Genomic DNA, 14351 nt, shown 5'->3' on the forward strand with positions numbered 1-14351 from the left:
CTGGAGGCTGGGGTGCTCTTGCAAGGGCTTGCCTAGCCTGAAGCTGGGGAGTGAGAACTGAGAGCCCAGGCAAGGCCCAGAAAGGTAGGGGCTCAAGGGCAGAGGGAGAGAGACTTGGAGATCACCTCCCCAGCCTTGGCCCTGCATTCTTGCCCAATTTAATCCAGCAGCCTCTGAGGAGCAAAGACAACACATGGGTTCTGTTCTGTTCTGTTCCGCAGCCTGTACCAGCCGTTAGGAGGACAGTCCTGCCCTAAGGCCACGGTCAGGAAGCACTCACTCCCCCAGCTACGGCCAGTCAAGGCCCCTGGGGCTCTGTCTGGACTGTCTAGCCATTTATCCACAAGGCGTGGAAAGGAGCTCCTGGAGGTGCCAGGCCCTGGGGTGCTGACACCCGAGGGCCTCACACCCAGTGTGAGCAGAGGGAGGAGGCTGGGCTGTGTCAACTGCACAGGAACCTTAGGAGAGCCCCTCATGAGGCGAGTGAGGGAGGGTCACACAAAACTGCTGCAGACAACTCTCAGAAACACACCTGGATGTAGCATTACGCAAACAGGGCAGAGGGTGAAATAGCATAGTCCTGGGGGCGAGGAGTGGGAAGGGATGGGACGGGGGAGCCAGGCACCCGGCTGTGGCTGCCACACACATGTGCATGGCCAAAGACGCAACTGAGTGTAAGGGAGGGACGGCAAACGCCGAGTCAGATGCCCGGGCTCAAATCCCTCCTCCACCACCCATTAGGCACAAGTCTCTCCATTCCTGGGGGTCCCCATCTGTAAAATGTCCAGGCCTCATGGGGTTGCTGTGAGGTTAAGATGGATTAATGTTTGCACTTTTTCAACTTAATGTTCCTTTTTTATTTAAGAATAAAATGAAACAGAAGAAAAAGCAAAAGCAAGTATGTCCCAAGACAAGGGCTTTTCAGGAACGCCAGCTTTGTGCCAGGTCGGGATGGCCAGCCCTTGATTTCCTCTGGACCACTGCCAGATTCCTGTCAGGCCATATCACTGAGCTCCTGACTGGTCCGCGATGACCAGAGTGAAAGGGTGGGAGGCAGCAGGCAGCGAGAGAAGAAGAAACTGCCATCAAAGTGCCCCAGTAGGGCTGGCAGTGGCTCTGGCTCCTAAGCAGCTTTCCCATGGGGGAATAAGGTGGGCAGGCGCACCCATACCCTGGGACTCCCTCAGCTGCCTCAGTCCAGCCATTTCCCATGACTCAGAGCCTATGAAACCCCCCAGCCCAGCCTGGGACCACACAGAGGAGAGTGCCTGGCCCAGAAGTCTTACAGTGGGCCCTGAGCTGCATCAGGACCAATACTAGAAAGAGGAAGTGATTCACCTATAGACAGGTTTTTATCTGTACTTCCATCACACACCAAATCGGAATCGATACTAAATGTCCTTTACAGATACTTTTCCATGTAACATTTGTTCTGGAAGCCCTGGGCACATGCCTTTCAATCAAGAAAGACAGCCCTTTTGGCTCTGGGAGCCCCGAATTTGCCAGGTGTCCGAGGAGGACAGGGGCCATCCCTGACCCAGGCCCAGAGCTATGAGATGTCCCTGGAGAGGCAGTGAGAGGCATGGCCTTTCTCTGGGGCTAGGGGAATCCAGCTGGGTCCAGCTTATGAACCTGGCAGGGTGTTGGGGGTACCACCTAGCTTCTTGGCCCGCAGTGCCCCCATCTCCTCACATTCTTCAGCAAATCAGATAGAGCAGTGAGGAGTGTGGGTTTCAGGATAAAACAGACCAAAGTTCAAATCCTGACTCTGCCAGGTATTAGCACATTCCTTATCCTCTCTAAGCCCCAGTTTCCCCATCTGCAAGAGGGAGGCAACAGTAGTATCTACTTTCTTGGCTTGTACGTATCTTGGTATCATGAGTAAAAGCCCCTGGCACAGGCCTGGCACTTGGGAAGTGCTTGACACATGAACTGTTGAAGTTGTTATTCTTTCAACAGCTGCTTACTGAGCACCTACTGTGTGCTAGGCCCTAGGGTGGGCACTGAGAATCCAGTGGTGAAGTGAACAGATGTGGCCTGGGCCCCACAGATCCTCCCCAGCCCTTTCTGATCCCAACTCCATCCCTGAAACCATCCCCCGCAACATGGCCATCAACCTTGTGGCCTCGGCTCTCCCAGGTTCATTTGTCGCCACACTCCCGCCCATGGGGCTGCCCACCATAGCCAGCTGCACACTGCTTCAAAGGCTGCCAGTGAGCTCTGGGGTGGCTGCTGCAGCCAGGCACGCACTCGGTGGCCAGCCCGCCTGGACCTTGGCTGTACCCAGCCAGCAGAGACCTCACTGCTGTCACCGCCGCAAGGCTCTCCACAAGCTGCCTCTCAGCCTCTCGGAAGGGCCCACCCACCTCTGCCTGCCTGGCCACCGGGCCAGCCACAGAGCCATCTGATTTGAATGAAACTTCAAACTTAATGACTTTCATGCTGGTTATTTAAAACACAATGTAATTTTCTAAAACACCCTATTATTTCCTTTGATAGCTACAAAGCTTCCCCCAATCCCATAAGCATGTTTATTTTTAGGGAAGAGAGCGGTTTGCAGTTGGTCATAGAGACCATAAGGAGAGGGAACCCACAGACGCAGGGCAAAGAGTCAACCCTAGCAGCTCAGAGGCCTGTGCTGCCCTGCCTCCCGCTTAGTGGGTTCTCTGCCGGACACCGGGGGCTCCCAGACAGGCCCTGCCCTACTCTCACAAGCACGTGGGCAGCGACTCTTGTGTCCAACATCGGACACTGGCCAAGTAAACATCAGACTAGCGCCCCTCCCAGTGCTCCCATCGTCGGGGCCTCTGTCCTCTTCTGTAAGATGGTTCCACTAGCTTTCCAGTAAGCTTCCCCCCAGTATTCCAGGCATGGCAAGTCTGGGGAAGGGTCCCAAAGCTACCACCTCACCCTCGGCAGCCTCCTCCTGGCTCTCTCAGACATTCTGCCCTGGGTACAGCCACAGGGCCTGAAGCTTTGACCAGTGAGTGAGATCTGTGCCCAGATAAATTGGCCCCAGGCAGTGGCTGCCCACACTGGGAGGGTGAGTGGGTGGGGCCCTACCAGTCGGGGCTCCCTGGCGAGGGAGGTGGCTTGGTGGTGGGTGTGCGTGCAGAGGTCGGCTGAGCCCCACCAATGCGGGGCGTCCTCTGGGAGCAGCTATTTTTAGGTCCTAGGCTTTCATGTGGCCAAATGATGTGGAGTTTACAAAGCATCAGTAATGCGTTTCAGATGGCGACCCAGCAGGCCAGGAGGCTGGGCCCGCTGCCACCAGAGCCAGGTCAGAGTTAGTCAGAATCCCTCGGCCTGGACTCTCATCACCTGTCCCTCCCTCCCCATGACTACTTAGTGCCTGATGAGGAGGCTGGCTCTGGAGCAGTGTTTGCAAGGAGCTGCCCAGCAGACCCTGGCTGAGGCCCACCCAGCACACAGGCTTCTCCATGGCCAGGGATTCCCACCCCATTTTAGACAAAGAAACTGAGAACTAGAGAGGTTAATAGATTTGTGTGAGGTTACACAGCAGGGGAAGGGATGGCTTCCTTCCCATCACAGCTCCCTGCCCTCATGGGAAAACTGGGTTTCCTGGGAGGAGGTAATTTGCCACCACTGGCACCCAAACCAGCTCAGACATGGTGGAGTGGGGGCAGCCCTAACTGTGTAAACCCCCAAAGCCTATGGCCACTGTCCCCTGGGGCCATATCCTGCCCATCCATGCCTAGAGCCTCTGGCATACACTCATCATTTGGAAGCACACAGTGTGAGGCCCAGACAGCTTTCCTGCCCATGAAGAGAAAGCTGGTTGTTTTAACGGGGAGGGAGGGGTGCTAGGAGGAAGCTTACTTGGCAGAGTGTCTGTTCCTCTGATCTCCAGGGAGTTCTGGCTGTGGAGTCGGGGCTGCAAAGTGAGGGCTGTGTCCCCCCAGGCTTGCTCAGCCTCTAGGGTAGTTTGCTGGCAGAGCCCAGGAGAGGGCCAGACTCAGGTTCATCGCAGCTATGCCCCAGGCCAGGGTCCCTATACAGCAAGGGATGGAGGCCCTCTACTCCCTGGGGAACTGGCCAAGAGGAGCGCCGTGTTCCAGCAGCAAGGAGGGGAAGAAGGCGGGAACCCTCTGAGGAGGACAAGCCCACCCAGGCTGTAGACAGCTTGTGTGCAGTGGCAGAAGTGGGCCACACATTTTTAAGGGAGGGAGGCAGTTTCCCAGGTCCAGACCCTAAGCATGACAGGTTGGGGAGACAGGGCAGCAAACTGCCTGAATGAAGAAGCTGACGACGTCCTGGTTTCTCGGAGACACCCACCCTCCACCCCCGCCAAGGCCCCTGGGACCTTGGAGCTCTGCTAGAGACAATGCTGGTCAGAGATGCTCTCCACACCCTGGCTGAGTCACCAATGGGCCCTAGGGCCTAAACAAGCTGCTGACCTCTGGGATAGAGTTCCCCTCAGTAATCAGGGGGCCAGACCCTAGGCTCCCAAACCCTGAAAGCATGAGTCAAATGGAAAGAGGAAAATGGAAACTTCCCACCTGTAAGGTACCCTTGCCTTGCACTGCTCAATACCCATGGGTCTTCTCTGCCCAAAGCCTACCCCTCCCTTGACTCTGCTCGAGTTCCTCCCATAATCCCCATGCCTCCTTAGCATCCACCCTGTCCCAGCAGCTGGCTCTGCCCACCTTGGCCCACCATGTCCAATTTCCACCATCTATAGGTGGGTGCCGCCTTGCCCTACCATGATGCCAACATGCTGCATGTGCCCACCAGCCTCTCCCAGGCTCTGGAACCGGCACTGCCCCAGCACCAAGGTCACAGCCTGGGCCCTTCTTCTCCAGCCTCACCATACGTCCCTCACAGACCCCAGGCCTCTGTCCACCCCTTTGCTGACGGAGCATGCCAGCCTCTGCCTCTTTCCTCCTTTGTTCTAGGAGGGCCCCCATCCAGAATGTTCTCCCCCTCTCACCTGTGCAGGCCCCTCTCTCAGGAGCCTCCCCTGCTGCTCCCATTGGCCTTTCCCTCCTCTGTGCCCTTTTTTCAACTCCGGCAGAACCTCAGAGCCAACTTGGAGGCTCCCAATGAAAGTCTCCTTGTCTCCCAGGACTGAGCTCTGGAAGGCCAGAGGGAACCTGTAATGTGTTGAGCCAGGCCAAGTATACAGAAGGGGTTCAGTTGGGGTATGGACCCAAGATTACAGCACAGAATGTGTTGTCTGTCAACAGGCTGAGGGCCTAAGGGTGGGGTGGGCCAAGGGCACTGCCCCAAGAGCTGGGAAAGGGAAGTTCAGCCAAGGCCCCAGTGCCACCTCAGCTTTTGGAGCACTCACACTCCTGGTAGAGGCCTTCCCTCCACCACTATGCCTGCTCAGGAGGCATCTATGTGTGCTGGCTCTTTCACATACACTGCCTCTTTCCATTCCACAGTGACCCAAGCAGGTGAGAACTCTCATTATCCTCAGTTTTAGATAAGGAAACTAAGGCTCAGAGAGGCTAACTTAACTCACACAGGGCCACCCAGCCAAAGAATGGCAGATACAGTGTCAGAGAGAGGATCGTGCAGACTCAATGCCTTCCCTCTGTCTGTTCCCCTAAGGGGCCTTGGATAAGTCTCTTCCCTGATCTGGCCTCCCTGTCCCACCTGCAGCAGGAGGATCTGTGCACTGTACCATTGTGGGTGGGGGCCCCGTGACCTGATAAAACACCTGTTTCCTCCAACGGAGCCTTGTTTGTACACAGCAGCAGGAAGCATCAGTCACAAGGTGTGAGGGGTGTGACTGTATGGCTTTGGGACCGCAACAGCCTGAGGAGGCTCAGAGGGGCTGTGGCTTCCCTTGCACCTCCAGGAGGCTCTGGGCCCACCCCGACCCATCTGACCTCAGCAATTATGTGACTTTAAACCAGCATCCCTGGAGCCTTACTTATAGCTCAGCTAAACCTCCTTCCTTGGAGGGGCAGGGGATGGGGTATGGTTTTCAGAGACTCAGAAAGGGGGCCACCCTCATCCCTCTCTGCTTCAGCCCACTCACACTTGAATCTCAGAGCAGCTGGGAGGTGGCAGTGTTGGTATGAATATTCCTGTGTGCTGCTGTGGAAACTGGCTTGGTGGAACCTGGTAGAGCTGGGGGAAGGATCCCAGATCTCAGCAACCAATCCAGGGCTCTTTGCCAGCCCTGGGTTTTGGGACGGTCTTCTTTGCCCTGCTGAGCTAGTATTCACCCTGACTTTCCAGAGGAGGGGCACGCCACCCTGAATTCCCAGCCCTCCCTCCCTGTCTTAGGACAGGGTAGGGCAGAAAGCCTGGCTCTAACCAGGGGTCTGTGGGATTGGCCCCCTTCATGGTGCCCTCCTGGCTTTGAAAGGCATCAAGGCTTGGAGGCAGCCATGCTCAAAGTCTTACCTTGGGAGCAGTGGAGAAGAGGCTGCAGATTTTGCAAATACAACAGCCAATACTTTGCAGCCTTCCAAGGAAAGAAATGTAATTCAAAACAGCTCACAGTCCCACTGCCCACCACAAATCTATTCAATGAAGAACTCCACGTCAGCTGTGCCGAGCCACTGTAAGCATGGGACTGTCACAGCTCAGAACCTAGAGGAAACAGGGGCACCAGGGAAGTAAAACGCCTCTATTCTTCCTACCTCTTGACCCATACTTCTGTTTGGGTATTATGCTTCAGGAAAATAGTCATGGTGGAGTGATGTGTACAGAACATCATTCACACTGGGAAAGAAGGCAGCCTGGGAGCAATCCAGAGCTGCAGGAGAGGCTGCAAGCAAGGAGGCAGCCCACTCCCGTGCATAGCATCATGGGAAGAGTGAGGGGCATGCACAGGGTGGCCATGGCTTCCCAGGATGATGGCCATGAGGCTTTTTTGCGTTTTTTTTTTTTTTTTTTTTTTTTTGAGAAGGAGTCTGCTCTGTCACCCAGGCTGGAGTGCAGTGGCACGATCTCGGCTCACTGCAACCTCTGCCTCTTGGGTTCAAGCGATTCTCCTGCTTTGGCCTCTGGAGTAGAATAGCTGGGATTACAGGCACGTGCCACCATGCCCAGCTAATTTTGTATTTTTAGTAGTGATGGGGTTTCACTATGTTGGTCAGGCTGGTCTTGAACTCCTGACCTCAAGTGATCCTTTGCCCACCTTGGCCTCCCAAAGTGCTGGGATTACAGGCGAGAGCCACTGTGCCCAGCCAACCTTTTTTTTTTTTTTTTTCAAACAAAACAAAACAGCTTAAGCTTCTAACATCTCATGTAAAGGAGTGAAGAAGGGGAGTCTCTTTCAGGTCAATCTTTGGGGTGGTGGGCAAGAATTCTTAGAAAGGAGTGAGTGGCTATGGCTCCCAGCTTGGTCCCAGGGATAGCACTTCCCCCCTCAAGAATCCCGGGTCAGGTAGGGCAGTGAGTAGGGGACTGATCCCCTCAGTCCCCAATCCCAGGGTTCAGACCTCCAGACCCCTCCAGCCCCAAGTCCACATGGGGCCTGCCACTGAGCCACCACTGACCCCAGGGGAGCCAGGCCAGCAAGGGACAAGGGTTCATTCATGGCTGACTCCCCCGACCAGGCTGCACTGGCACCTCCCTGGGCCCCTCCCTGGCACTGCTGCCGGTCCTCACTCCAGCTCTGGGAAGAGGGTTCACCACTCCCATTGTGCAGAGGAGGAAACAAACAGCCAGGCTTTCTTTGGGTTAAGCATGGTGAGTGCATTGTAAAGCAGTGCCAACCGTTTCGGCCTGAAGAGCTGCCAGGGCGGGCAAGGCAGTGAGCTGGAGGATGAGGAGGGTCCCACAGGGATGGTCAGAGGGGGCTCCCTGAGGCGGAGACATCTGAACTGAGCCCTAAGTGAGGAATGAGAAGGTGGTGGCTATGTGCAGGGCTGGGGAAGAGACTTCTGAGCGGAAGGAAGCAGGGCAGGAGTCCTGAGGTGTAAAGAAGTTGCTGGCTGCAAGACCCCCCCCCTCACCCCAGGACAGGGACGGGACTGCTATCAGGGACAAAGCAAGAGGCTGGTGCAGGTGACAAGGGGGCCACCCAGGCACTCAGATGTGGTGAGTGGCTTGGACTTTACTCCAAGAGCATTGGGAAGCTAATGCAGGGTTTAATCACGTGAGAGCTGTGATCTGATTTCTGTCTTAAAGGACCCCTTTGGCTGCTATATGAAGCCTGGACTGTGGGTTAGGATGGGGGTTAGAGGGTGAGGGAGGGGGCCCCTGGGGGGGCTGTTGCTGCTGTCTGGGTGAGAGATGGCGATAGTTTGGGTTTCAGGTGCTAACTGCAGAGAAGCTGGAAGGTTTGGGATGTGTTCAGAGAAGAGCCTGGGGCCTGCCAGTCCCTCCCTTGTCTTCATCTGTTGGATACCCTGTGGCCTTCAGGGTGCTGCTCAGTGGGCTCTCCCTCATAGCTGGGGCTGGGGCTGGGACACCCTGGTGACAGGAGCTTCTCCTACCAGCTCCTGCTTCAGGTCTCTGTCTCCTCCACTCAGCCGGGCACTCCTAGGGGCAGAGCCTGGTACCCAACCTGGTGCCAAATTCCCTCCTAGCAGGCTTCACTCCAGCCAGAGCTGGCACTCAACACCAATCACTAACGCTTCCCAGCAAGGCCCACGGCTCGCCCTGTGGTGTGTGGAGGCCGGTGGGTGCTCCTGCACCTACTCATCTCTGTAAAGTGGCTCGGACAGGCTGGCCGTGCGTCAGCAGCACTTCCTTCCTCTGCTGGAACCTTGCTCATACCCTCACCTCCTGCTCCCCCAGGCACACTCTGGACCTGCTGGGAGCACCAACACGAGTCCACTGCCTGAGCGAGGCTCTTTCCACTGGACCTGATACCTGACGCCTGACCCCCTGGCTTGGGGCATGCCCAGGGACCTGGATGGCTGTGGAGATCAGGGACGGAGAAACATGACTCCAAGTCTGCCAACAGCCAAAGGCCTCAGCCTTTTTATTTAAATTGAGATGTAATTCACATATCATAAAATACACTGTTTTGTTTTTTTTTTTTTGAGATGGAGTTTCGCTCTTGTTACCCAGGCTGGAGCACGCGATCTCGGCTCACCGCAACCTCCGCCTCCTGGGCTCAGGCAATTCTCCTGCCTCAGCCTCCTGAGTAGCTGGGATTACAGGCATGCGCCACCATGCCCAGCTAACTTTTTGTATTTTTTAGTAGAGACGGGCTTTCACCATGTTGACCAGGATGGTCTCGATCTCTCGACCTCGTGATCCACCTGCCTCGGCCTCTCAAAGTGCTGGGATTACAGGCTTGCGCCACCGCGCCCGGCCAATTTTTTTGTATTTTTAGTAGAAACGGGTTTCACCATGTTGACCAGGATGGTCTCGATCTCTTGACCTTGTGATCCACCCGTCTCGGCCTCCCAAAGTCTGGGATTACAGGCGTGAGCCACTGCGCCCCGCCAAAATACACCGTTTTAAAGGATATATAATTCATTGGCTTTTGGTATATTCATAAGATTGTGCAACTGTCACCACTATGTAATTCCAGAACATATTCGTCACCCCAGAAAGTATCCCCATATCCATTAGCAGCCCTCTCTTCCGTCAACCCCTGGCAAGCACTTATCCTCTGTGTTTATTCTGGGTATTTCATCAAAATGGCAAAAGGCTCAGCATCTGTCCAAGCTACAGACTCCAAGTAGAGCTCATAGGAGCCACAGAGCAAGGCTGCCTCACATCATTTTTGGATATGACCAGACTGACTATGTTGTGTGCACCCAGGAGCCTGAGTTTGCCTAAGGAATAATATCTTACTCATCCCAGAATCTCCCCCAAAGTACAGCCTAGGATCAGCTCACTATCCTCCTGCTCATTGCCTCCACCGACTTTCAGGTCTCAGAGCAGAGAGGAGAAAACAAAACCAAACCGAAGCCCAGGCAACACAACGAGATCCCATTGCTACAAAATATAAAAACAAACTTAGCCGGGCATGGCAGTGCCTACCTGTAGTCCCAGCTACTCAGGAGGCTGAGGTGGGAGGACTGTTTGAGCCCAGGAGTTCGAGGCTGCAGTGAGCCAAGATCATACCACTGCACTCCAGTCTGGGCAACAGAGTGAGACCCTGTCTCTTACAAAACACAAAAACAAAACAAAAAACCCTGGTTACTGGTCTAGGCCAGTAACTGCCTGCAAGCCTACATTAGTTGCCTGACAGTGTTCATGGAATGAACTTTGACCTAATTTCTTCTTCCTCAAACAAGCTTAAAAGAAGCCTACTACCAAAAAGAAGGAACCTTTTTGGAAGAAAAAAAAAAAGTGTCCTGTGGCAGTTGGCTGTGGGGTGGTCATTCAGCCCATTGCTCCCGTCGAGATTCGAGCTGTTTTGAGGTCTCTAACACAGCAGCCGCATGGGCATCCCACACATGGGCAGAGCAGTCCCTGGTATAGGCTTTTCCTGCTCTTGAGGGAAGTCCAGTGACTGGCCTCGGGCATCTGAGCTTAAGTGCTGACCACACGGATGCCCTCAGAAAGGGCTGGGCAAAGGGCAAGGGGGCCTGGATCTAAGGCCTGTGGCAGGGCCTGAGCAGCAAGCTGTCTGTTCTTTAAATATGGGCTTGGGAAAGTGACCAGCTTTGGAAAACTTTTCCAAAGGTAGTTTTTCCTCAGGGCCCTTGCAAGGGTCTCCCAACCCAAGATAAGAGGATCAGTCCTGGTTCCAGACACATGAACCTTGAATCCAATGATAAATGTGCTTCTAAAATGTGGGGGTGGATCCACTTTGCTTGGTAAAACCCAACCACATTTTAAATGCCCACATGTCTTCAGGTAATGCAAGCAAATACTCTGACTTGCTATGTATTTGTAACTGGCAGGTTTGCTGAAAGAGATTCACCTAAATTCACATACATCTTCCTCACCCAGTGTCACTCCCACTGAGACCTCTGCCTCTGTCATTTTCTGCAGCCCCACAGAGCAGCTGAGGCCAAGACACAGAGAGTCACTGTCAGAGTCCATCCTCCTCCTCCTGTGTGCCTAGAACCCAGACAGTGGGGAGGAGCGCAAGGGGGTTTGTACCTATAGGAGCGGGTGTGATACATAGAAATGCATCTGCCATGGCTTGAGAAAGACAGAAAGGTGAAAAATAAATGACCCAGGCCCATGGTATTGTGCCTCCCCGACTATCCTGACTGTTAGAGACTACTCTTGACCTGTGTTGCCAACGGACACCAAACAGTCCCATCACCCTTCCCCCGACAGCAGAACAAGGCCCTCCCTGCTCTGGATACTCTCCCAGCACTTGCCCACACCACGAGATGAGCTCCAAAAGGATGCCTTTTCCCTGTGCTGCTGTGGAGCCCCGGGAGGATGAAGTGGAGCCTTGGGCCTAGGCCTTTTGTCTAATCACGGTCCCACGGTGACCCCAGCCCCCATGCATGCAGCTCACCTGCTGGAAGTCTGGCACTGGTGGATTATGTCAACCTGGTCCCAAATCTAAGGGTTTGGGTCTTGCAGGAATCCAAAATGCATCTTTGTTAAGCATGGGCTCATGTGGAGTGAGTTCTCTGGGTACAGTCACTGCATGGGGGGAAGGCTAGCGGGCAAGCCCCTCACCTCACAGACTTGGAAGGAAGTGAACCACCTCATACACCAAGCCACCCCCGAGCAGAAAGTTGGATACAGAGACTACTCGGAAACATGCTTATTTTGCAGATGAGGAAATAGGGGCCCAAAGGGCAAGAAGTTCATTTTTAGAGCCAGCCATACAACAGGTTTTCCAGCCTGGGCTTCTGGAGAGAAGCTGGATGTCTTCTCACTCCCACCAGCTCAGCATGCAGTAGCTCTCAGAACCACCCTCTGCACTCTTGGTCTGAAACAGCTTAGCAGTTACTCTCTCCTCCCTCTGGTGACCCTACCGTAGCCATGTGAGTCTTCAGCCTGCCAGCCCCACCTGCACTGGGGTTACATCCGCATCCAATACTTGCTCACCACAGTCATCCAAACCTTCCATGTACCCTCACCCCAACTTGGGCCAACTGAGAAGAGTGTGGACACAAACAGGGATTTCTTTAAAAGAGCAGCTATACTGCTCCAAAGCACTCAGAATAGGGTCTTCACACTAAGGTCATCTGCACCAACAGGCATGGTTTGTAATGATCATGAAATCTTTTCAAAGCACTGGGTACTTAAAAATATTTAATTCACGCATTCATTAAACTGGTCCCTTCTCAACATCACTGATTTGTGGCACCTTCGCCAACTCTTCCTGGTGTGTCTGAGACCAAGCCAGTTTCCTAAGAACCCACTTTCCACACAATGGTGTTCAGGGTCCTTCTTTGGCGAGGGTGAACTCACACCAGTAAGGACACAGTACAGCACGTTTCTTCTGTACAACCAGGGTACCTGAGCAGATAAGCTTTGCCCATTCCTCCAAGCCCCGAGGAGGCTCAGGGTTTCCTGGGCTAGTTAGAAAGTTAAATGCAAAGCTCTGAGCTCAGATCAGAGCAGCGAGGAGAGAGGGTGGTCTCAGCTCAAAAGTTAGTAGACCCCACCCTGGCATCACCCAGCACCAGGACAGAGCCTGCAACTGCTTATGAGCAAGCTAGGAAGACAAAAGCCAAGAGCCCGAGGGCAGGGGATGCCCCAGGGCAGCCCCTCCTTCCTTCAGCAAAGTTCTCCTTTTGGTTTGGATCCCACTGGGTGTGTATGGGAAACAAGACCAACACAGGAGTCTCATCTGTTTTGTTCCAGGCAGAAGTCTCTTGCCTACCTGGTCAAGGAGGTTGCGAGCCGAGGGCGGCACTGGCTGCTGGGGCCACTTACCAGCGTGGGCTGCGGCTGGGGGTGCTGCCCTGCTCCCGAGGGGGGTGGGTAGTGCATGAGCAGATTGAAGGCGGAGTAGACGGTCTCTTTGTACATGCCGCTGGCGCACTCCGGGGCCTTCAGGCCTGGAAAAACCACAGCTGGGTCAGACACACCAGCCCTGGCGGTGGCTGGGGCTGAAGGCTGTCTGCTCTTCAGAGAAAAAGAATTGCCAAGGGGTCCCCTGCAAGTTCCTGACTTGGAAAGGAACGGGCTGGGAGTATCCGCAGTGCCAAGTTTTGGGGGAAGGACCAGGAGTGCAGGCCTCCCCGAGGCGGCCCCTACTTGACCCCCCACCCCGCCCTCCAACCAAGGAACCTTGGCCAGCTCTGTCTCCTGAAGACGGCGGATTAGTCAGTCACCTGGGCAGGAGGGGAGGCGGGGATGGCTGGGGTCTGTTTACTCCTATAAAGGTCAGGGCACCGGAAGTGACTCGACCCAGCGGCGCCCGGGAAGCCCGCCCCCCACTCCCCACCCCTGGGTTCTGCCGCCTCCCGAGCTGCGGTGGGGGAGGCACCCGGCTCCCCGCGGTCCTCGGCTTCCCGGTCCCACCGAGGCCAAGGCCTGAGCGCGAGGAAGCCGAGCCGGGCCGGGCAGAAACTCACCGTCCTCCAGGGGCTCTGGAACTTTGTTCGGGAAGAGTCTCTGCGCACCGTGCTCCCGCCCGAGAGCCTGGAGGGAGAACCGGAGGGACGTGAGGGGCGGTGGGAGCGCCGGGGTCGGAGCCAGCCCCGGGGCAGGGGCGCCCTGCACGCTGGAAACCCCGGGGGCCGCGCGCAGCGGGGGCGGCGGGGCGCGGCGACCCCGGGGGAGGAGCTGGCGCCGGCGGGCGCTCACCTCGGCCTCGCCGCGGGTCTCGGCGCCGGTCCCCGGGACCCCCGGGATTCCCGCGCCGCCGGCCGCGCCCTCGGACTCGTTCACGAGCGACGACTTGAGCTCCGCCAGGTCGCGCTCGGGACCCGCGGCGCTGTCGCGGCTCTTGTCGTCCGGCTCCTCGCCCTCATCCTGGAAGGCCAGCAGCTCGTCCGGCGCGCCGAGGTCGTCGCCGCCGCCCGCGCCGCCCCCGCCGGAGTCCAGCTGCGGCATGGTGCGCTCCGCCCGCCGGGGCGCGGGGCGCCGGGAGTGCGGGGCGCGGAGCCGGCCCGGGGGGCGGCGAGCCCGGAGTCCGAACCTCCGAGCCCGGATCGCGGCGGGCGGAGCGCGGGCTGACTCCGCCTGGGCGGGCTACAGGCGCGGGCTAGGGCGCGGGGCAGAGCGGCTCCGGGAGCTGGCGGGTCCGAACATCAAAGGCGCCGCCGGCCGAATGCCGGGGGCGGGGCGGGCAGCGGGGGCGGGGCCGGCCGGGGCGGGGACACAGGTCCGCTCCGCTCCTCCTCTCCCGGGAGAGGCCGGGACGCGCCCTCTGGCATAGTCTTAAAGGGCTCGCGCCGCAGGCGCTCACCGCGAGCGAGACGTCCGCCGAGCCTGAGAATCATCACCTTCTCCCGAAACGCCGACTCTAAAGGCAACTCCTGACCCCACTTACCTACAACCAGATATTAACCCCGCATCCTGCGCCCGGGTTTCCC

At 56.4% G+C, this 14351-nt stretch overlaps 1 protein-coding gene across 1 annotated transcript in view; it reads right to left on the minus strand.

The window, feature by feature from the left end:
- The window catches only part of TCF7 (transcription factor 7), a 40857-nt gene extending 26767 nt beyond the window's left edge, over positions 1–14090 (minus strand). Inside the window, 3 exon segments of the mRNA XM_039467448.2 lie at positions 12745–12869; positions 13389–13455; positions 13621–14090. Coding sequence (XP_039323382.1) covers positions 12745–12869; positions 13389–13455; positions 13621–13869 — 441 coding nt within the window. The 5' untranslated portion in view covers positions 13870–14090.
- Between the last annotated feature and the right edge of the window lie 261 nt (positions 14091–14351).

Source organism: Saimiri boliviensis, chromosome 1 (genome assembly GCF_048565385.1).
Source record: "Saimiri boliviensis isolate mSaiBol1 chromosome 1, mSaiBol1.pri, whole genome shotgun sequence".
Classification (NCBI taxonomy): Eukaryota; Metazoa; Chordata; class Mammalia; order Primates; family Cebidae; genus Saimiri; species Saimiri boliviensis.